Below are 24743 nucleotides of genomic sequence, written 5' to 3'. Positions count from 1 at the left end.
AATGGCATTTCTCCCATTCAGTCCAAACTATTAAATATCTAAATATCTAAATTATTCCAAATTAAGCAACCCTGACATGACTGTTTTCTGCTGATTGAATATACCTGATGTACGGAAGTATAACTACCTTTCTGAGTAGTTGACTCCATGGTTAAACTACTCATACTGTATTGTTAAGAAATATTTCCTTTCAATAAAGAACTTCCTTCCCACAAACTACACTCAGTACTCAAGCTGGGGTTCAATAAAACTGAATGAACTGAATACACACTATTTATGTTAATTTATGTACATGTTTTTCAGACATGTACACTAGTATAATTCAATATGAAATCGGCTAGTATTTTAAGATCCTTTTCACAAATATGATTGTCAAGCACAATATTTCACATTACATACTTTATTTTTGGACATAATGTCAATCAATATTTTTCTCAAATTTGAAAGGCATACTTTTTGTATATAAATATTATTTTCAAGCCTTTTTGTATCTTTTTTACTTACAACCATTCAATTCAGTGCTCAATTATCTTGCTAATTAAAGAATTGTGTTTCAATAATTTTTGCTGACATCAAGATACAGTATACTCACTATTTATTAATTAAGTTTTCTTATTAAAAAATAGACACAATTCTAACCTAAATATTATTCTAACACATCTTTTCTGTGTAATAGTAATTACTATATTCAAGGGGCTTGTATATCATTAACCGCTACATGATCAGACACAGAATCTTCCGAGATAATGCCAGAAATCTGTATGTAGTTCCTCAAGTCCTCTTTTTCCCTGCTTTGCAATTTGGCATTTCAGCCTTTCTTAAGAATAATTTTATTTTCATTTCAATAAATGAGGCAAGCCAATTATCAATCCAATTATTTGGATACATTCATGAAATTAATCTTTAAGCCAAGAATGGCTTAACTTCACATATTCTTCCAGGATGTACCGTATTTTTCGGTGTATAAGACGCACCAGTGTATAAGACGCACCTAGGTTTTAGAGGAGGAAAACAAGGAAAAAAGTATTCTGAACCTAATGGTGTAGTATTATATTGTTTAACAAAATACCAAGGTAGCAGAATACTTTTTACAACCATGTATACTTTTTAAAACCATGTACACTTTTTATAAACTTCAAACGTGACAGTTTCAAGGACTTCAAGCTTGTGGGCCAGAATATCTCAGAGATCGCCTTCTGCCGCACAAATCCCAGCGATCGGTTAGGTCCCACAGAGTTGGCCTTCTCCGGGTCCTGTCGATTAAACAATGTCGTCTGGCAGGACCCAGGGGAAGAGCCTTCTCTGTGGCGGCCCCGACCCTCTGGAACCAGCTCCCCGCAGAGATTAGAATTGCCCCCACCCTCCTTGTCTTTCATAAACTTCTTAAAACCCTCCTCTGCCGCCAGGCATGGGGGAATTGAGACATCTCCCCCGGGCCTATACAGTTTATGCATGGTATGTTTGTGCGTATGTTTTGCTTTTTAATAAGGGGTTTTTAGTGACTTTTAATTATTAGATTTGTTATACATTGTTTTTATTATTGCTGTGTGCTGCCCTGAGTCTGCGGAGAGGGGCGGCATACAAATCTAATTAATAATAATAATAATAATAATAATAATAATAATAATAATAATAATTCCCAGAATTCCTCCACCAGTCATGCTACTTTAGGAATGGGAATTGAAGTCTATAAGCCTTAATCTTGCCAGGTTTGAAGACCCTTGCACTTCTAACGCTTAACTCAGGGATCTTCAAACTTGACGGTTTTAAGATTAGTGGACTTCAACCCTCAGAATTCCTCCATCAGTCATTGGAGAAAGGTCTTGGCTGGAGGATAACACTACACACACACACACACACACACACACATACACAACAGGTCCATTGCTCTCCGTTGGGCAGTTTAACTGCTGCAATCCTAATCTGGTTGAGGAAAAAGTGAAAATTGTTTTCTCCCCCTCCCCTCCCCTCTCCTCTGCTCTTTCCCTCCGTCTTCCTCCAAAGCCTTTTTGAGCAGACAAGCAAAAACACCTTGTCTGCTCAAAAGTTTCAGGGTCTGCCTTTCCTATCTACCTCCCTCCCTCCCTTTCCACCATCCCCAGTTTGGATGGTACGAAGGGACGCCGGGTGTGGGGGCGTGTCACTCTCCAACACAACCTGTTGGATGTGCAGAGCACCAAGAGGACACCCACCCGCTTCTCTGCAGCTGCCGTCACATGAGCCCACCTTACCTGCTTCACTGAGACCTCCCAAAAGCACCCCTAAAGGCAGAAAATTGGGCTGGGTGTTGATGGAGCTGAGCTCTCTCTCATGCCGATCAAGGCAGCCTCACAGGCTTTCTCTATTGGCTGAATACACAGAGCGCTGAGGGGATGCCCGCCCACTTCTCCTCAGCTGCCACCACGCACCCTGGCTCACTTGCCTGACGATGGGCATTTCTCATGGGGTCCCTGCTGGCACCCCCCCAGATGGGGCAGCTAGTCACCACAGGCATCTACACCTGGGGGGGGTGCCTGCAGGGACCCCTCCATCAGCCCTCCCACCATTGTGTTGTTGGGTGGCAGGCTCGAATGGGCAAGCGGCTCTGGGAGGGGCTGTCTCTCCCCGGCTGAGAGCAGCCTGAGGTGTGAATATGATGGAGCCATCAGGACTGACTACTCAAGTGGCGCACCGGTCTTGTCCCTGTCAGCCGCCTGGAAATAGATGCCCCAGGCAGCCGCCTGGAAAGAGATGCTTTGCTGCTGGTGCTATGCCCAGCACCCTGCCTATCCCCAGGGCTGAGCTGCCAGGTGGCCTCGGTAACATTCAATGTATAAGACGCACTCAATTTTTAAAGCACTTTTTTGCAGTAAAAAGGTGCATCTTATACACCAAAAAATACAGTAAACAGACAAATAAAACTAAATTATCTATTGCGTAATTAATGTCTCAGGATCACTATATAAAGATGGTGAGAAGAGGAAGATTAATGCGTGCATCTAAATTTGAGCTACTGAAAGCCAGGAAGTCCACACCATCAGAATGTACAGACTGGGTGGGCCCTGATGATTCAGTAGTTCAAAATTTGGATGAAACTTTATAACAGAAAGACAGCATTGTAGTTTTGCACAATATTTAACTATCTGTAAAAATGTTTACATCAGATCTGAGAATTGGATATTGGTGAAATGTTGTTGAACACTCAACAACTGACTATAGATCATGCTAGTTAAAACCTGCATGGATTACATATTTTTAAATTATGAGCTTTTACAGAAACTGTAAATGATCTTATCACTGCTTGATATCATAGCACTCTTCATATTCTTGAAGACCATATCACACAAGATGAAAACTCTTGTTGTCCAAGATATAAAATTTATATTAGGAACAATTTTGTAACAGGAAGATCTGTTTTGATAGCAATCACTTTTAAAATTGAATATTAAATCAGGAAGAACAATAAAACAGTCTTCTAAATGTCCCATGTACATACCTGTCCATTCTTGGCATAAGAAACCGAATTAGACTGAGTGTATTTAACAGCAATGCTGGCAACAATGAGATCTCTGATAGCTGAATCAGGCAACTGAAACAAAGAAATATTATTACAAAGGCATCTTGGGTATTTAAAGGGAAATGACAACATAACCTGTCTACAGATAGTCCTTGACATATGATTAGTCAGTTAACAACTTTTCAAAGTTACAATGGCCTTGGAAAAGTGGTTTACTTTCAGCTATCAAAAAATCCCCCCCCCCCCAATGTAACTATATTTCAGGTGCTTGGCATCTACAAATACTTGCCATGCCAAGCACCCTATGATCATGTGATCAGCCTTTTTAATCTTCTCTCTCAGTTTCCTCAGGAAATTAAAAGAAAGCTGGAGGGAAGGTTGCCAAGGGGAGGAGAGCTGAAATTCTTTGGTAGATTGCAGAAACACAGCCAAAATCCTTCAGCAGGCAACTTTCACTCTGTCCACTTAATGACCTATGTCAGTGATGGCAAACCTATAGCACGGGTGCCACAGGTGGCATGCAGAGCTATATCTGTCCTAGCTCAGTTCCAACCTGCATGTGTGTGCTGCCCAGCTGATTTTTGGCTCACACAAAAGCTCTTGGAGTTGTTTTTGGTTTCCAGAGAGCCTCTGGGTGGGGATGGGAGAGGGTGTTTTTACCTTCCCCCAGCTCCAGGGAAGCCTTTGGAGCCTGGGGAGGGCGAAACACGAGCTTACTGGGTCCACCAGAATTTGGAAAACTGGCCATTTTTGACCTCCAGAGAGCCTCGGGGGAGGGGGGGCAGGAGAAGCTGTTTTTTGCCCTCCCCAGGCATTGAATTATGGGTGTGGGCACTCGTGCCTCTGCTATAGCATGCACCCACACTCTTTCGGCACCCAAGGAAAAAATGGTCCGCCATTACTGACCTCATTCTGTTCCCAATTTTTGTTGTAAGTCAAAATCAGGAATTCATGCTGGATTTGTTTCTGGAATTATTTCCAACTCCTTAATAATAACTCTTCTCTGGTCACTTGACCAGGAAGGGGAAGGTGGTTTAGAATGAAAGACTCAGCACTATTTTAAATATCAGCTACATTCTATGTTACCTAGGATTATACTATATTACTTTTCCCCAATTTTTGTCTTCAGTCCCAGGTAGATCCATACCATTTCTTTGTATACTAAATGTGTCCCATTTGTGGTCCCATTCTGTTCAGTTCAGTTTTCAGAGAGTTATCCTGCTGACGGACAGACACTGGGCAATTAATTAGACCCCTGACTTTGAATTGTATCATCCATCAGCATACATAATTGTATTATTCCAAATACAGGTAGTCTTCAAGTTACAAATGTATTGGAGCCTGCCCATTCCATTCGTAACCTGAGGATTCATGGGAGTGAATCTCGTACCTTGAATAGGATCACTTCCTTTTGCCAACACATTTGCTAATCAAATGTGAGGCTCATTAAGTGCACATGAGGTATTTTGGGGTGGGGGCCGTGAGGGGCCTACTTATGGAACAAGCCACCTGCTTAAAACCACCCAAGGCCTCCCCGGCCCATTAAAGTACCTCATGCTCCCCACAATTGCTTCCCCTCCTCAACCTGCCACACTAGGTCACTTCCGTGTGAAGCTCTAGTAACCTGTCTCTTCTCCAGCCTCGGCCATGTGTGTCCCTCCGCAGCTCTTGTTTTGGCCTGCACAGGCCTTGCTTGGCAGTTTGCTGGCTAAAATGCAGTTTTGGAGGGGCAGGCCCGCTTGGCTGAGAGGCTGGAGAGGAAATGGAGGTTTGGAGGTGTGGGCCAAAATATCAGACCTGCCCCTCCAAATCTCTGTTTTGGACAGCAAAGTGCAGAGCTGAGCTGTAAAGGCGAACAACTGCTGCAACATTCATAGTTTCAGGACTTGTTCGTAAATATGCCAATTGCATAACTTTGAACATTCACTGTGAACGCGGGTTACCTAGGGATTACCTATACCAAAAGTTGGATGGTTGAATTAAAATAAAAATGTTTTTTAATGGGAAGCAATTTCTTAAAATGTCTGAGATTAATTCCAGTTTAAAAAGCTCTCTTACTTTGATGTCTATCAAATAAATAAGGGCAAGTCATGGTTGTCTCAAAGTGCTTTTTCAATAGGCAACTGTATTATCTTGGTTTTTTCCTTGAAAACATTTTGAGCCTTATCCAAGGTTTTCCAAGGTTTTTTTGCAAAGGGGAAAAAAACTCAAGAAAGTTCAATTGCCTTTTGTTCTTTGTTTCACCAACACACTTTTCATCTGTCTCCTAATATTCATTGTCTGCATGCCATGTATTTTAGTCGGGTATGGGTTCCAAAGGTGTGCCTATGTAATTTTGTTGAATGCCAACTGGGTTTAAACATCTGATATAGCCTCACAAGTGACTAGACCCTCTGTTTGCAGATAATCCTAGTTCAAACCTGGTGTCTCTAATCATGGCTACCAAAGAAATCCTAAAAAGATCTTTTTAATAAAATTTGCCACCCAAATTCAATTTTGCAGAATAGTTTTTGGCTATTGTGAAGCAAGCAGAAAGTGCACCAAAACAGTGGTATAAAGACTAAACCAAATTGACCACAACCCTTTCCCCTTTCCTAATCCAGATTAATAAAGCAAAAAATCCAAAAAAAATTTTTAGTAACCACTTGTTCTTGAACAAGTCTTCTCTGCATTTATTGTCTATACAGAACTTGCACAAACACAACAATTTTCACTATCTGGTTCATAAGCAATCTTACCCAGAATTTTCAAAAGTGATTGTTAACAGCCCTGTTGAGAGAGATCATTTTAACAGCAGATGCAATATGACTAAGCATTCATATTTGAACTAATCCCATTTTCATTTAGAATGACAAACCTATTAGATATATAACTTACAGATACCCCATATCAAAACATGTTTTTACCCACTTACATTTTTATTTTTAGTAACAATGTTTTTGAAAAGTGATCTATCAATCACACCATCATTCCTTTTCTGCATTAGATGCAATCCAAAGAGAGTACGGATTTCATTTTCATCTGGCTCAAAAGTTGGATCCATCTAAAATCAGAAAAAGATTGCACATCCTTGACTCATTATTTGGTATTTATTATTTATTAAGTGTATGGTAAAATAAAGCGTCAGGAAATATGTATGTATGTATGTATGTATGTATGTATGTATGTATGTATGTGTGTGTGTGTACATATATATATATATATAAATACACACATATATAAAGATATGTGGACAATACAATAAAGGAGATAACATAAGGGTAAACCCATATTAAAATGGGATGGAAGTTATGGTTCGGTATCTAAGGAAGCTACCCATCTAACTGCTTCTGACTGCTGCTGTGAGATCATGCGATGATCCTCGAAATTTCCTGAGGGTACATTGTTGAACTATATGTGTTATAGTTTGTTCGGGTACACCACAATTGCATTCCTGGCTCCTGGCCATTATCCATTTAAAGAGCTTTACCTTAGTTCTGGCATGTCCTGTCCTGCTTCTATTCAGGTGTCTCCATATTTTTCAGGGCAACTGCATTCCTGGAAATGGTTTTGTTGGATGCGTGTGATCTGTTTGGTTGTCATAGAAGATTGACGGCAGAAAAATACCTCATGGTCCATCTAGTCTGCCCTTGTATTATTTCCTGTATTTTATCTTAGGATGGATATATGTTTATCCCAGGCATGTTTAAATTCAGTTACAGTGATTTTACCAACCACATCTGCTGGAAGTTTGTTCCAAGCATCTACTACTCTTTGAATGAAATAATACTATTTATTATTAGTTATTAAAAATTGCCCATCTTAATTCCATTCTACATCTAGACTGTAGGACTGTGGTATGGTATTTCAAATTGGTTTTCTGTTTTTCAGCCTAGTGAGAAGTAGAGAGTCTAATATTTTATGTATTGGAATATCTTTGTGCAGTAGCATTATCATAGCCTGTGGGTGTAGTATTTGTTACTGAAATATTTAACTACCATTATTTCAAATAAAAGATTCCAAGAAATGGTGGTCCTTACAATAACAAGATATAGTTCAAAATACTGAAGTGGCATATATTTGGTGTTCAGGATGTTCAGAATTGCAACCTTCTGTTTAGGAATACTGGCTTGTAATTCTAACTTCTTTAACTGGAGAAGAAACCTCATAACACATAAGGAATCCTTTTTAGTAAAGGTGAGTTGGACTGTTCTGCTTTTGAGAGCAACTGGAAACAAAACTCACTTGGTCAACCCCAAATTGTTAAATCTCTAATCATCCAAATATTTACAGCAGTGGGATTAGCAATGTACCTTATTCCAGAGAACAGGCACTGTTAAAAGTTTCATGTTGGTCTGCAAGAGTGATAGACAGCTTTTTTTGTTTTTGGGCTCCACTTGGACCTCAGAATTGGTAAGACTGAAATTTTCAGCCACAATGTTTTATTTATACAAAAGCCTAAAGCACCCTTTAAACCCCCTCCCCAAAAAAGGAAAAATAAAAGGAAAAATTTGCCAGCTTGAGGGCAGAGGAGCGGTAATGCACATTTGCTAAAAGGCCTGAAACTCAACTATGTGAACAGGGAGGAGGCTAGAGAGGTGGGATTTTAGAGCGCTTGTGTGAGATGCAACCAAGAGATAATCAATCAGAACTGATCAGACATTCAAATTACTACACTAACAGTAAAAAAATATCTGATGCTCTAATATAAAACTCTTGGAAGCATTTTAAAGAGGTTTAAGAATGAGACTTCATTTTTTAGCTTCATTTGTGTGAACACATTTGGAACAGGCAAATAGTTAAATCAATTATCCTCAAGAATAAAACACTGACCTGGAGTACACAGTAGCTGCCATTTTTCTTTTTGGATAGAATTTTGAGAGCTTCTTCTTCAAAGCCTGGAGCCACAATCCCATCAGACACCTACACAAATAAAGATTAAACCATGAAGTGGAACAAGACAACCAGGTTTGAGTACTGATTTTTACATAGCAGAAACAGCAATATTTATGTACAGTACAAAGGAACAATCAGAATTATACAATCTGTGATAAGGAGCCACTCAGAAGAACCAGTAAGGACTGAGTTTGGAAAGTGAGGGAGAGAAAAATCAAACCAAACCGCAGAGGCAGATTGCTATTTGGAAAATGAATTTAAGGAGACCTCAAAAAGAAATAGAGTAGTCATAATGGGGGACTTCAACTATCCCCGAATAGATTGGGTAAATTCTTATTCTACACATGAAAGAGAGACAAGGTTCCTTGACATGTTAGCTGATTATTCCGTTGAGCAGATGGTCATGGAAACAACCAGGGGAATTGGGATCCTGGACTTAGTTCTAACTAATGCACAGGATTTGGTTCATTATGTCTTTGTAACCAAACCCATAAGAACCAGCGATCACAACACAATAACCTTCAACTTAACTATGGATAGCAAATTGTCAGTGACCTAAAACTTTCAGAGGGAATTTCGCCAAAATGAGGAAAATAGTAAAAAAGAAACTAAAAGGAACAGTAAAAAAAGTCTGTCTATCTATCTATCTATCTATCTATCCATCCATCCATCCATCCATCCATCCATCCATCCATCCATCCATCCATCCATTCATTTATTTATTAGATTTGTATGCTGCCCCTTTCCGAAGACTCGGGGCAGCTAATAACAATAAGAAAGACAATGTAAACAAATCTAATATTAAAATAATCTAAAAAACCCCAATTTAAAGAACCAATCATACATACAAGCATACCATGTATAAATTCTATAAGCCTAGGGGGAAGGGAAAATTTCAATTCCCCCATGCCTGACGACAGAGGTGGGTTTTAAGGAGCTTGCGAAAGGCAAGGAGGGTGGGGGCAACTCTGATATCTGGGGGGAGCTGGTTCCAGAGGGTCGGGGCCGCCACAGAGAAGGCTCTTCTCCTGGGTCCCGCCAAATCCCTCCGAAATGCTTGGAAACTGTTTAAAAACGTGTTACAACAGGCTCAACTCAAGTGCATTCCTAAAAGAAGAAAGAGGACTGGAAAGTCCAAGAGGATACCAGTATGGTTTATGAATGAGGTAAAGGAGGTTGGGTTTTAAGGAGCTTGCGAAAGGCAAGGAGGGTGGGGGCAACTCTGATATCTGGGGGGAGCTGGTTCCAGAGGGTCGGGGCCGCCACAGAGAAGGATCTTCTCCTGGGTCCCGCCAAATCCCTCTGAAATGCTTGGAAACTGTTTAAAAACGTGTTACAACAGGCTCAACTCAAGTGCATTCCTAAAAGAAGAAAGAGGACTGGAAAGTCCAAGAGGATACCAGTATGGTTTACGAATGAGGTAAAGGAGGTTATTGGAAAGAAGAAAAACTCATTTAAGAAATGGAAGGCGCTTCCTACCAAGGAAAACAGGAAGGATCACTAACTCTGGCAAACCAAATGCATGGCGATAGTCAGGAAAGCCAAGAGAGATTTTGAGGAGCATATAGCAAAGAATATTAAAAATAATAACAAAACCTTTTAAAAGTACATCAGAAGCAGGAACCCAAACAGAAAAACAGTTGGGCCACTCGATGACAATGGTCAGAAGCGGATAATCGGAGAAGACAAGGAGATTGCTGAGAGGCTAAATGACTTTTTTGCCTCCATTTTCACTGAGGAGGATAGTGAACATTTGTCTGCCACTGAATTAATTTTCTCAGGGAGGAAATTAGAAGAATTAAACCAGATAGAGATAAACAAGACAAGATGTTCTTGCATGCCTTTCTAAACTAAATGTCAACAAATCGCCGGGTCCAGATGTCATCCACCCTAGAGTGAAATTGCTGAACTTCTAGCTAAAACATGGGTCTCAAACTCAATTTACCCGGGGGCCGCTGGAGATAGAGTCTGGGTGAGGCTGGGTCGCATCAGGTTTTCCACAAGAAAAGCTTTTATAAAAACATTCCAATGTTATCAAGTGTCTTTATTTTTTCATCTTATTTTGTGTTAAAAATAAAAATAAATTAACAAATTCATAAGAAATCATAATAAATAATACTAATAATACAGCAGACATAGAACACTACCGGTATTATTCAGATTCATATGTCTATATTAACAGTTCTTTAACATTTAACTTTCTGAACATGAATGGAACATTGAACATAAACTGTTTTGAACATGTCTTCTTCTGCCTACTTCTTGGTGCTAGAGATCTGGCAGCGCTTACTCTCGCATAGCCGAGCCACATTTGGCTTAAGGGAGGAAGACGTTGAGACCCTTAGTAGGGCTTGAAGATACTCATCAGTAAGTCTGGACCTGTACTTGGACTTACTGAAGTTCAGCGTAGAGAAGAGCTTTTCGCACAAGTATGTGCTCCCAAAAAGACACATGGTCTTTTTAGCCAATGCGTCTTTTCTGCTTTTTTTTCTGTCTCACTGAGTAGCAATTTCCGCGGCCACCTTCTCTTCTGAGCCTGGGATAATGGCGCAAGTTCGCAATAAGCCCGGCTGATGTCCCGCCCCTGAGAACAATATACCCCATCGTGATTAGGTATATACATCAGCTCCGCATACAACACTGAATAGTGCAATTCGTATCAAACTCAGGCCGTACTAACATTAAACTTTGATATTGAGTTGGGGGGCGCAAATCATTGTCCCAAGGGCCGCAGTTGGTCCACGGGCCGCGGGTTTGAGACTCCTGAGCTAAATATACATAATCTTTCTCTAAGATCAGGCACTGTACCTGAGGATTGGACAGTTGAAAATGTAACCCCCATTTTCAAGAAAGGATCCAGAGCTTATCCAGGAAATTATAGACCAGTCAGTTTAACCTCAGTTCCAGGCAAAGTGATGGAAACCATCTTACTAACTTGTTAGAATTCTTTGGGGGTATAAATCCATCCAGAATAGTCTTATTTGATTTCTGATGAAATGTCTCAACTGGATATTGAGACAAAAGCATTTTTAGCTATGAAAGGGTACAAGACACTGAAAGCCAATCATTAGGGACAGTATATAACAAATAATTTTTCAGTGTATAAGATGCACCTTTTTACCTCAAGAGTCACTTCTCTCTGTTTCTCTCTCTTTCCTGTCATCCTCAATCATTTTCTCATTTCTCTTTTTTTCTCCCCTTTTTTCTATCATTTCTCTCTCTCTCTCCCTTCCACTCTTCTCTCTCTCTTGCTTTCTCTGTCTGTCTCTCTCTTGCTTTCTTCCTCTCTCTCTCTCTTCCTTCCTCTCTCATCTCTCTCTCTCTCTCTCTTTTCTCTCTCTCTTTCTTTCTTCCTTCCTTTCTTCTCTCTCTCTTTCTCTCTCTCCCCCTCTTGCTCTCTCTCTTTTTCTCACTTTCTCTGGTTTTCTTTCTCTCTCACTCACTCATTCTTTCTCTCTCTCTCTCTCTCTCTCTTTCTCTCTTGTTTTCTTTCTCTCTCTCTCAATCTTTCCCTCTCTTGCTATCTCTCTTTCTCTCCCCCCTCTTTCTCTCTCTCTCTCTCTCTCTCTTGCTCTGTCTCTTGCTCTCACTCTCTCTTGTTCTCTCTCCATTCTTCTCACAGCGGAGGCCGGCGAAGGTGATTTTCAATGAGAAGGGGCAGTACTTGATGGTTTTAACCCCTTAAAGGTTAAAAAAATAAGGTTTTTCTTATTTTGAATGTTCCAGGCGGGCTGGCAGGGGGATGGGGAGCGCGCACACCCAACATTGAAAATCACCTTCGCCTGCCTCCGCTGTGAGAAGAACGCCTGCCCCGCCTCTCCTGCAGCTCCCTCGCTGACAGCCCGGGACGAAAGCACTCTCGGTGAAGGGACTGCGAGAGGGTTGGGCGTTCCCAAAGTGCTCGGAGCAGCTAGCGGCCGGATGGGGAGGACGAGGAGCTGCAGCTGCCACCGCTGCTGCAGGAGGAGCCGTGCCCCAAGGCGGGAAGTGGAGAGGAGAAAGAGAGGCGGATCAGGCGGGCGGGCAGGGGGGCAGCGGCAAGAAGCCAGTGGCACGAGGTGGCCGTAGGCACTGGGGGGGCGGCCGCAGCTCCTTGCACGCCCTTGGAAAAATGTGTGTGGAGGGGGTGTTTTGGGGTGCGCGTGCGCACATGCGCGCAGCTTAGACTGAACAATGGCCCCCACCCTAATTTCCCGCCTTTGGCGGGCGCAGTGGTTGACAAAGGTGCTCCGAGCAGAGGTGGTGGGGGCTGATGGAGCCAAGCCCGTTCGGATGATTGAAGCTGCCCCACGGGCTCATCCACCAGTTGGATGCCTCACACCCCACTCATCCCCAGAGGACAAGCTAAGAAGAAGTGGGGTAAGGTGCTGGCTTGTCCCCGGAGAGACAGAGACAGAGGGAAAGAGAGTGGGGAGGGAATGTGAGAGAAAAGGAGAAAGAGAAAAATGAGAAACTGATGGAGGGAAAGAACGGGGAGAGGAAGAACAAACAAATGAGAGAGAGAAGGGATGAGAGGGAGAGGGAAGAGAAAAACAGAAATGAAAGGGAGAGAGTGCGAGAGAAATGAGGGAAAGATTGAGAGAGGGGGAAGAGGGAAACAAATGAGAGAGAGAAGGTGAGAGAAAGTAAAAGGGAGAGGAAGAGTCTACAGAGAGGGGTGGCATACAAATCTAATAAATAATAATAATAATAATAATAATAATAATAATAATAATAATAATAATAAAAAAGAGGAAGGAGAGAAAAACAGAAATGAAAGAGAGAGAATGAGAACAAAAAGGATAGAGGGAGAAAAGAGAGAGAGAGAAGTTGAGAGAAAGAAAGAAAAGGGAAAGAGAGAGGGAGGGAAAGAGGAAGGAAGGAGGAAGGGAGGGAAGAAAGGAAGGAAAGAAGGGAGACATCTCCCACAGAAAATACCAGGAACCACAAACCCACCCCCTCGTGGCTGGAGAGGTTACTATTACACTGCACACCAAAACAACTAGACAAAAGAACAGTTTTTTCCCTGAATGCCATCCCTCTACTAAACAAATAATTCCCTCAACACTGTCAAACTTTTTACTAAGTCTGCACTACTACTACTAGTTTTTTTTCCTCATCATTCCTATTACCCATTTCCTCCCACTTAGGACTGTATGATTGTAACTTTGTTGTAACCTATGTTTATTATTTATTTATTATTTATTAATCAGATTTGTATGCCGCCCCTCTCCGCAGACTCGGGGTGGCTCACAGCAATCGCCATACAATGTAAACAAATCCAATACTGTATTTAAATTAATTTTAAAACACCACAAGTTAAAACCAATCATACACACTAGCATACCATACATAAATTTTTATAAGCCTAGGGGGAAGGAACATGTCAATTCCCCCATGCCTGACGACAGAGGTGGGTTTTAAGGAGCTTACGAAAGGCTAGGAGGGTGGGGGCAACTCTGATATCTATGTTGTTCCTATCCTAAGATTTTTTATTAATATTGATTGTTTCTTCATTGCTTATTTGACCCCTATGACAATCATTAAGTGTTGTACCACATGATTCTTGACAAATGTATCTTTTCTTTTATGTACACTGAGAGCATCTGCACCAAGACAAATTCCTTGTGTGTCCAATCACACTTGGCCAATAAAGTATTCTATTCTATTCTATTCTATTCTATTCTATTCTACTATTACTATTTAATACTACACCATTTGGTTCAGAATACTTTTTTCCTTGTTCTCCTCCTCTAAAATCTAGGTGCATCCTACACACCGGTGCGTCTTATACACCGAAAAATACGGTAGATAAAGGGGACCCATTTGATATTGTATATCTTGACTTTCAAAAGGCTTTTGACAAAGTCTCTCCCCAAAGGCTCCTAAAAAAGCTCTTCAGCCATGGAAGTAGAGGACACGTCTTGTCCTGGATTGGTAACTGGCTAAATTGTAGGAAGCAAAGGGTGGCAATAAATGGACAATTCTCTGGATAGAAAGAAGTGAGAAGTGGTGTACACCAAGGTTCAGTTTTGGGACCTTTACTTTTTAATTTAGTCATTAATGATCTGGATGTAGAAGTAAATAGTGAGGTAGCAAAGTTTGCTGATGACACTAAATTGTTTCAGGTAGTGAAAAGTGAAACTGATTGTTGGGAGCTCCAGAAGGATCTCTCGAAATTGAGTGAGTGGGCAACAGTGGCAAATGCATTTTAACCTAAACAAGTGCAAAGTTATGCATATTGGGGCAAAGAACCCCAATTATACCTACCAACTGATGGGGACCAAGCTTTCTGAGACAACCCAAGAAAGGGATCTTGGGATTTTGGTGGACAGCTCAATGAAGATGTCAACCCAGTGCGCAGCAGCAGTAAAAAAAGCAAATTCCATGCTTGGCATGATTAGGAATCGAAAATAAGATAGTAAGTGTTGTACTGCCTCTGTACAAATCGATGGTGAGACCACACTTGGAATATTGTGCACAGTTCTGGTCACCTCACCTCAACAAGGATATAATGGAACTGGAAAAGGTGCAAAAAAAAAAAGTATGATCAAGGAAATGGAGCACCTCCCTTATGAAACCAGGTTGCAACGCCTTCGTCTCTTCAGCCTTGAAAGATGACGTTTAAGGGGTGACTTTAATCGAAGTGTATAAAATCATGCATGGGATAGAAAAGGTGGATAGAGAAAAATTCTTTTCTCTATCACACAATACTAGGTAAGCTCATAGATAAGAAAGCAAGGACAAATAAAGGGAAATATTTCTTCACCCAGAGGGTCATTGGTTTATGGAATTCACTTCCAGAAGAAGTTGTGACAGCTGTCAGCCTTGATAGCTTCAAGGCCGGATTAGACAGATTCATGGATGCCAAGTGTATCGGTGGTTATTGAAACGGATGTCCCTGTGCTGCCTCTATGTTGGTTGAGGCAGGAAGGATTCCCTTGAGTACCATTGGTTGGGGGTCAAGGGAAAGGGAGGGTTTTGCCTTCTCTTTCTGATCAAGATCCCCATGTACAATTGGTGGGAGTTGATTCCATAGTCGGGGTGACAACAGAGAAGGTCCTTCCCTACCAATCTGCATTGCTTAGTCGACGGGTCCTAGAGGAGGCCAACTCTGTATACTCTTATAGATCTCTGGGAGGTATGCGGCAAGAGGCGATCCCATAAATAGTCCAGCCCTGAACCGTGTAGGGCTTTATTGGTAATAACCAACACCTTGAATTGTGCATAAGAATGTGCATGTTAAATTAGTTTAATAGAAAAGTAATTTTTAATAAACTTGTTAGGCCGAACCCATTATTTGGAGTTAATGACTTTGGCCTGCCACAGTAGACTAGTATCATAGTTATGGGGTAGGGTAGTTGCATGAGAGGGAAAGTTACTAGCCACAACAAATTTCTTTCTTGGAGTCCAAGGTCATTTTTTGTTCTGCACCAGCAGATGTAAGGAGGAGGTAAGTGGAATCCCTGCAACCGGACTGGTCATCGTGATGAACTTGTGAGTGTGGGAATGAGGAATGAACTTTAACCTGGGTGGGGTACTGGAAGGAAGTTAGTAACGGGATGGCTACAGTGTAACCAACATGGCTCTGTTAATAAATTGAACCTTGGATGAGAGAATTGAACTGCAATCTGATTTATTTCTCAGATGCTATTTGGAGAACTGACACTACGGGGTAGATATTAAGATGAAAAGAAACATGAGAGATGTATTAAAATGAAATCATAATGAATTGTTACTATTTAAAAACCATATACAGTGGTACCTCAAGATACGAACCCCTCGTCTTACGAACAACTCAAGATACGAACCCGGGGTTCAGAAAAAATTTGCCTCTTCTTACGAACTTTTTTCGTGTTACGAACGCCAAACCCGAACTTCCGGGTTCGGCGTTCGGGAGGCTGCTGGGAAGCCCCCCGGCTGTTTTAAAAGGTGACAGCCGGGCGGCGGGGCTTCCCAGGAGCCTCCGAACACCGAACACGGAAGTTCGGGTTTGGCGTTCAGCTTCGGGAGGCTGCTGGAAAGCCGCCCGGCTGTTTTAAAAGGTGACAGCTGGGCTGGGGGGCTTCCCAGCAACCTCCCGAACCCCGAACCTTTGCCGAACTTCCAGGTTCGGGGTTCGGGGGGTTGCTGGGAAGCCCCCCAGCCCGGCGGTCACCTTTTAAAACAGCCGGGCGGATTTCCAGCAGCCTCCCGAAGCCGAACGCCATGTGGGCTCCGCTCTCCCGCCCGCCGGGTCTCTGTTGCAGAGCCCAGCCACCTGGCCTTAACCCCGCCCCTCTGTCCCACTCATCGCCCGTATCCAGCAGAAGCTGCCACCCGAGAGCTCTTGCCCGGCGGGAGGTGAAGCATTGGGGTGGGGGGCTGTCAGGACACCCACCCCACCCCAGCACTTTGCATCCCGCCGGCTAAGAGCAATCGGGCAACAGCTTCTGCCGGACACGGGCAATGAGCGGGACAGAGAAGCGGGGAGAATCAGGAGGCTCCTTTGGCGGCTGGGGGCTGCCTGGCTTTGTGTTTTTGGCTGGGGGAGGAGGCAGGAGGGCCGGCCACCCCACCCCAGTGCTTCACCTTCCCCCCCAGCCAAAAACCCAAAGGTCCCCACCACAGCACCTGCTGCAGCCAAAACAACAAAGCCGGGCAGTTCCCCAGCTGTCGAAGGAGACTTAACCCGGCCCCTCTGTCCCACCCATCGCCCGTATCCCCCTCCGCCGCCACCGCCAGTTTCCCATTCCTCCATGCACTTCGCCCTGAATGCTTCTTGGCCGCCTGGCAGAGCGCTCGCAGCCAGCGGTGGTGGGGGGGAATATGGGCGATGGGTGGGACAGAGGGGTGCTGACCTGATGCCTCGCGGGGAAGCGATCTTCTGCCGGCCGTGGGCGAGCGGTGGGGAGTCGCCCATGGCCGGCAGAAGATCGCTCTTGCCCAGCTTCCCCGAGAGGCATCAGGTCAGCAAGAGCGATCTTCTGCCGGCCATGGGCGACTCCCCGCCACTCGCATTGGGGTGGGGGGGCTGTCAGGACACCGCACCCACCCCAGCACTTTGCATCCCGCCGGCTAAGAGCAATCGGGCAGCAGCTGGGCGTTTTCCTGGAAGGAGTGCCATCCACCAACGAGCTTTTCGTAATCTGTTTCAATTTTCTTCACTCCCCCCCCCCAACATTCCCCGCCAAACCCCACGTTGCTTCGCTTGAATGGTCGGAGGACACGACATTCACCGCCTCCCGTGCTTCCTTTGGCTTTGCGATTGGGCAGAGCGGCGGGAGGCGCGTCCATAGGCTTGGCCAGGTCGGCACAGCACCCTCCCTTCGCCAACCGTTTGGCGGTCACCGGTGGGTTTGGCTGCCTCGTCACCGACTCCCCCTCCCCAGAATCGTTACCCCTCCCCCGTTCGGATCTCCCCCCCTCCCCGCCTGGGGGGCTGGGCTGGGAGGGGCGGGAAAAAGAGAAAGAAGGCGGTGCTCCCCGCCCGGACACGATGGTCCCTTCCTTACCGCTCATGTTGGCTGACGGGGAAGGTTAACCTAAGTGGTGGCGGAGGGGTGGGTGGGGCGGGGGCAGCGAAGTCAGTGATGAGGCAGCCTAACCCCACCGGTGACCGCCAAAGGGTTGGCGAAGGGAGGGTGCTGCGCCGACCCGGCCAAGCCTATGGACGCGCCTCCCGTCACTCTGCCCAATCGCAAAGCTGAAGGAAGCACGGGAGGCGGTGAATGTCGTGTCCTCCGACCAGTCAAGCGAAGCAAGGCGGGGCTTGGCGGGGAATGTTGGGGGGGGAGTGAAGAAAATTGAAACAGATTACAAAAAGCTCAGTGGTGGTGATGGCACTCCTTCCAGGAAAACGCCTCCGGGGGGCTGGGCTGGGCATTTTGCACCAGTTGCTACAGCCGCCGGCTTCCCTACCCTTCGCCCATGGCCGGCAGAAGATCGCCCCGCTCGGTCGGTGGCTCCGGAGAGGCAGGAGCCGGGCACTGGCCTGCCTTTTGTCCCCCCCCCCCGCCGCCGCCTGCTTCTCTCTCTCCTTCCCCGCGCCGCTGCTCCACTCGGTTGGCGGCTCCGGAGAGGCAGGAGCCAGGTGCTGGCCTTTCTTTTGTCCCCCGCTGGCTGCGAGCGCTCTGCCAGGTGGCCAGGAGGCATTCAGGGTGAAGTGCATGGAGGAATGGGAAGCTGAAGCCACCGGCGTTTGAGCTTCCCATTCCTCCACGCCCTGAATGCCTCCTGGCTCAAGCGGCGGCAGCAGACCGCCTTTGGGTTTTTGGCTCGGGGAGGAGGGAGTTAGGAAGGTCCTCCTGCTCCCCCCCCCGAGCCGAAAACCCAAAGGCAGTCTGCCGCCACCAGCTTGAGCCAGGAGGCATTCAGGGCGAAGTGCATGGAGGGTTTGGCGATGGGGTTCAGGAGGCTGCTGGGAAGCCTCCCGGCTGTTTTAAAAGGTGACAGCCGAGCTGCGGGGCTTCCCAGCAGCCTCCCGAACCCCGAACTTTTGCCAAACTTCCGGGTTCGGGAGGCTGCTGGGAAGCTCCCCCCCCCCCAGCTGTTTTAAAAGGTGACAGCCGGGCCGCAGCGTTTTTTTGCGGGGTTTTTTTTTGTTGTTGCACGGATTAATTGACTTTACATTGTTTCCTATGGGAAACAATGTTTCGTCTTACGAACCTTTTGTCTTACGAACCTCCCCCTGGAACCAATTAGGTTCGTATCTTGAGGTACCACTATATATTGTTAAGACTATTATATGGATGTATGAAACTCAGAAAGCAAATGCTCACGACATGAGATGTTGAAAGATCAAAAATAATAAAATTTATTGGGGGTAAAAAAAATAAATGGGGGTTGGTGGGAATGTTCTGTGGCTCAGAACAAAGTCCATGCAAAGTCCACAGCCAACAATTGTGGATCCTAAGTGCCATTTTGGCATATACTTGTGGGGTTCCTCACAACCTACACTGGAGCTGACCAGAAGTTCTCTCAGCACTGACAATGGGAACAATTAATCAATGAAACCGCTTGCCTTCAGAAATTATGGGAGCTTTTATCATTGGAAGCTTTCCAGAGGATATTAGACTGCCATCTGTCAGAAATGATGTAGGGTCTCCTGACTGGGCATCCAACTCTGTTAATCTGTTTGCTGTGCAATTTCTTGCAGTTTGCAGCCAACCAGAAAAAGCTTAAATGCTCCCTCAACTGGAGTTGCCTATTCTGGGAGCCCTTAACCAGCACTGCAGAATTAAAATATTATCAGCATCCTTTTCACTTTCATAAAATCCTTTTACAATTCCATGTTTGAAAGCACTACTTTCCCAAGTTCCAGTTTATTATAAATACTAGAAGTAGGATAAGATCAATCCTCTAGTGCAGGAGTATATAATTACTATGGTTAGAATCATTATTAGAGCACAGGGTATGTAACCATGATGTTGTGATCTCCTCTAAGTTTAGAGCTTGTGTCTTGGTTGTTGGGGATATGGATAAAAACTAGCCTTATTTGCGGGACTGTGGGGGACGAAATCAATCTCTTAATGTTTCACAAAGCTTAAGATACCCATGAAGACCCATGAAGTCCCCCAACTATCCCCAAATGCATTGTCATTACTTACTTACTTACTTACTTACTTACTTACTTACTTACTTACTTACTTACTTACTTACTTACTTACTTACTTTATTAATAATTTACAAGGTGACTCTGGGCAGTCATACACTGATATAATTATTTTCACTGCAATTATGACTGTAGGAGAAAATGCTAGTCACTGACCTCCCTTGAAATGATCTTAGCTGTAGGAACATCACAGATATCCGACAAAGCAATGAAATCCCCAAAAGATGACATCCTATCAGCACCTGGAAAAAATGTTTTCAAACTGAGAAACTCTCATTGAGTAAGACCCGTATTATGTAGAAATACCCATGTTATAAAGAAACACAGCAACTGGATGGAACCTGCTCCAGGCTGGATCCAGCTTTAAAGCTTTAAAATATGTAGAAGCTTTTTCTTTACTTGCTGCTTGACAAATCAAGTATCTTTCAACTACTTTATAGCAACTGGCATTTATAAAGTATTTGAATAGTACGAAGTTGTCAGTCATTTCTGAAAGACAGATGTGAGAAAATGCCTTAAACAGTTTGGCCAGTCCCATTGTCTACCATCATTATACAGACAATTTTAACCAGAATGTTAAATGAAAATATGGTCTTCTTTTGAGACCCCACTCACCTCTTGCTCTGGCATATGCGGTTGCCAAGGGTGTTAGAGTAGGGTACAAGTCACGCACCATGCAGACCTGAGCTTCTTCCTCACTGAGGGGCACACCAACAGCGGCACCTAGTAAGTGAAAGACAATAAGAGCTGCTTTTCAGAGGTCTGAAGGTGACTTCTCAAGTTACTAAAGTGTAACATTATTACCCACATGTTTCCTGAGACCCATGATTGTTTCTATTCCACTTAAATAACCCACATCATTGTTTTTCATTACATTATACACAACTTTGTTAGAAAGTCAATTTCTTTAGCTAAAACCCTGTCATGTTTTTTTTACAAGATCATGTCAAAAACTGGTGAGAACTTGGAAGTTCAGCATTACCTGCTGGACTGACGTGCTTGAATGAAGAGGCAGCGGGAATGCCCAATGCTTGCTTCAATTCCCTGACCAACTGCCAGGCATTCAGAGCATCACATAGATTTATAAACCCTGGGGAACCATTCAGAACTGTGAAGAGATGAAAAGGCTCACTCAGTTATAAAAGCCATTCTGTAAGATAGCACCAAAAGCATGTGTAGACTACATCTGTCATCAATTCAAGTTAGAACAGCAGTTGTGAATAGCTATAAACTGTGCTCGAAAACCACTTTATGGATCTCAGCTCAATAAGCATAGTGTAAAAGAGAAGTCCCAATAAAAACAAATGGTTGACATATCAGGACTTATGGGAAAATTATCAAGGGGATTTTATAATGAAATTAAAATAACAACTATAACAGAAGTCAAGGTAGTCCTTGACTTATAACCACAATTGATTCCAGAATTTATGTTGCTAAGTGAGGTCTGTCCCATTTAAGACTTTTCTTGTCACATTTGTTGAATGAATCACTACAGTTGTTAAATTAGTAACAGGGTGGTTAATTGAATCTGGCTTTCCCATTGACTTTGCTTGTCAAAGGGTTGCAAAAAGTGATCCCATGATTTTGGGAGGCAGCAACAGTCATAATTATGAAGCACTTGTGAAGCATCCGAATGTAAATTACATGATCACGGGGATGCTGCAAAGGTCATTAAGTGTGAAAAAGAGTAATATGCCAGAGTTTTCAGTGCAATTGTTAACTTCGAGGGTTCACTAAACTGTTGTAAGTCAAGGGCTACATGTAGTTATCAATGGTTCTCCCATGTACAGTTATCTGAAAGATTTAAAATGGTATAAAGGAAAGTAGATCAGAATTTGAAATACAATTGTCTATTGTTGAGGAACATGTACAAACATCATTAAAACCTGAAGCAGAGAAAGGACAAGATGGTGCAAAATCTATGATAAAGTGGGCTATCAATTTCTGGAAATAATATATCAATTGGAAAGCATGTGATTAAATTGTATTTTTTATAAAATGAAACATCATTGGCATGATGCCAGATAAATTTTCTAGAAAGTATAAAGATACTTCAAACGTATTTTGAAAAGTGAACAACACGAAGGGACATTTAATCCACTCCTGGTGTAAAAAAGCTAATCCAAATATATGCTTTGATACAGAGAATTTTTAAAATTAATATTGAAGCCACAACTATTATTTTTAAGATTAACAGATAGCCACTTATTGGAAGATTATTTCAATATTTAATAACAGCTGTGAAAGTACTGTGTACACAGAGATGGAAAGATTATCCACTATCGAGGAATGATTGGTGAAATTGAGAGATTCTTTGATTAGAGAAAATACATTAACTGTATTTATTGCCGACAGAAAGTCTCTTGTAGAATTATTGCATAAAAATAAAAAAATGAACTTTTGACCAGGCACCTGAATAGAAAACATGAGCTTCGATGGTAGCAATACCTTAAAAAGTATTCAAATGTCTTGGTCTTCCTCTTCTGCTATGGCTGCCTCGGCCCCTGCCCCTGGCTCCCCAACAACAAGGCCATCTGTCTCTCCCCAAAGGGACAATATAAGATCACCACCAACACCACCTCCACCAACAGCAGCAGCAGCACCACCATCGCCAAGCCTTCCATACCATCCCAGGGAAGCTTTCAGCTGTCCATTCCTCAAACTTTGGAGAGAAAGCGGACGTTCGGCCCATCTTACCCACAAGCCCAGGCACTTAATGCCAGCATTTCAAAGCTGCTGGCATTTGGAATGCTCCCCTACTGGTGGATACAGAAAGTTTCAAAAAAATTATGGAAATGGCTGTCCCACGATATGTCATTCTCAGCGGATACTACTTTTCACGCCAGGCCATCCCTACCCTGCACCAATATGTAGTGGAGAAAGTTAGATGTGCACTGCGCAATGCTGTCAGTTCCCGCGTCCACATCACCACTGACACGTGGACCAGTAAACATGGCCAGGGTCGGTACATCTCTCTCACTGCCCACTGGGTGAATGTAGTGGCGGCTGGGAATGAGGTGGTAAGCAATTTAGCGCATATCCTTCCACCACCCAGGATTGCTGGACATCAGTAGTTGCCTCCTGTTGCAGCCTCCTCCTCCTCCTCTGCTTCCTCCTCTTCACCCTCCACATGCAGTAAGCGCAGCGCAGCAACTACCGATTTGAGCACAGCCACGGGGAAATGGCAGCAGGCGGTGCTAAAACTCATCTGCTTGGTTGAGAGACCACAGACTGCCCAAGACCTGTGGACCGGCATCCAGGGGCAGACAGACGAGTGGTTGCTGCCGCTGCACCTGAAGCCTGGCAAGGTGGTGTGCGACAACGGGTGGAAATTTGTGGCAGCCTTGGGCTGAGCGGGGTTGACGCACATCCCTTGCCTGGCGCATGTGCTCAACTTAGTGGTGCAGACGTTCCTGACCCATTATCCAGACATGTCGGCGCTGCTGAATAAAGTATGTGCCGTGTGTGTGCACTTTCGCCATTCCCACCCTGCTGCTGCTCGCCTATCTTCCCTGCAGAGGAACTTTGGCCTTCCCAACCACTGCCTCATATGCGATTTGCCAACCAGATGGAATTCCACACTGCATATGCTGGAAAGTGTGTGTGAGCAGCAGCAGGCAATAGTGGAGTTCCAGCTTCAAAACGCCCGGTAGAAGTACACCAACAGCACTTTACCACCAATGACTGGGCCTCCATGAAGGACATTTTTGCCATGCTGCAGTGCTTCCAGTATGCCACTGATATGGTCAGCGCTGATAATGCCATCATCAGTGCTACCATCCCCATCCTTTGCCTACTGGAAAAAACCCTTCAGGCTATGATGGAGAATGTGGCACAGGAGGAAGCAGAGGAGGAGGAGGAGGAAGGCCCAGTTTCCCAGGCATCAAGGGAGCGCATACGTGACTCGCAGGGTGGGTGGCTGGGCCGACAGCAGCCAGGTACTCTGCTGTCCAGCCAGCATAGTTTTGGGGGAGGATGATGAGAAGGAGGAGGAGGACTTGCAGCACGGCGGTCCCCAGTGCAGCTCACGGGCATCAATGGAGCGTGGCTGGAGGGAGGCCCAGGAGGAAGAGGAGGAGAGACCTGTTACTGACAACCTCTCCTTGACTCAGAGCAGCCTGGCTCACATGACCCACTACATGCTCCAGTGCCTGCGCAATGACCCCAGGGTAGCCCACATCGTCACCTCTGCCAGTTACAGGGTGGCCGCCCTGCTGGATCGCCGTTATAAGGACATCATCACCTCCTTGATACCAGCACTCGAGCAGGAGCGCAAAATGAGAGAGTACAAGCGTGTGCTGGTGGACGCGCTAGTTGCAGAGTTCCCATAGGACTTGGAGGGCTGAATGGTAGCACGCGGAGTAGGAGGACACAGTTGCCAACGCAGCAGGGCCACTGGCAGCATCTCACAGGGGAGGGTGAACATGGCCACAATGTGGGAAAACCTATTCCATCATCCAACACATCCCCCACCATCGGATGTGATGGCCCATAATACCAGAAGGCAGAATGTGACATGCATGGTGGATGACTACCTGTCCACGCGTCTCATGGTACTTATTGATGCCTCCACCCCTTTCAATTTTGGGGTAGGTCAATTGGACACAGAGCTTGCCCTCTATGCCCTGGAGGTGCTGGCCTGCCCTGCGGCAAGTGTCCTCTACGAGCGTGTGTTCAGTACCACAGGAGGGGTCACCACTGACAAAAGGATCCGCCTATCCATAGACAACGTGGATATACTTACATTCCTTAAAATGAACCAGGATCCCATGGGACTTGGCTGGGCCATCACCTGAGTGA

At 44.4% G+C, this 24743-nt stretch overlaps 1 protein-coding gene across 1 annotated transcript in view; it reads right to left on the bottom strand.

Moving 5' to 3' along the window:
• The window catches only part of ATIC (5-aminoimidazole-4-carboxamide ribonucleotide formyltransferase/IMP cyclohydrolase), a 108346-nt gene that overhangs the window by 37034 nt on the left and 46569 nt on the right, over positions 1–24743 (bottom strand). The window contains exons 9-14 of the mRNA XM_070732228.1: positions 20926–21051; positions 20559–20666; positions 20100–20185; positions 8309–8398; positions 6411–6539; positions 3476–3568 (exon numbers count right to left, since the gene is read on the bottom strand). Of these exons, the coding sequence (XP_070588329.1) occupies positions 3476–3568; positions 6411–6539; positions 8309–8398; positions 20100–20185; positions 20559–20666; positions 20926–21051 (632 nt within the window). The remainder of the gene's footprint in view (positions 1–3475; positions 3569–6410; positions 6540–8308; positions 8399–20099; positions 20186–20558; positions 20667–20925; positions 21052–24743) is intronic.

This window comes from Erythrolamprus reginae, chromosome 1 (assembly GCF_031021105.1).
Source record: "Erythrolamprus reginae isolate rEryReg1 chromosome 1, rEryReg1.hap1, whole genome shotgun sequence".
Taxonomy (NCBI): domain Eukaryota; kingdom Metazoa; phylum Chordata; class Lepidosauria; order Squamata; family Dipsadidae; genus Erythrolamprus; species Erythrolamprus reginae.
The sequence above is the reverse complement of the archived record's forward strand: the minus strand, read 5'-3'. Positions and strand labels throughout refer to the sequence as shown.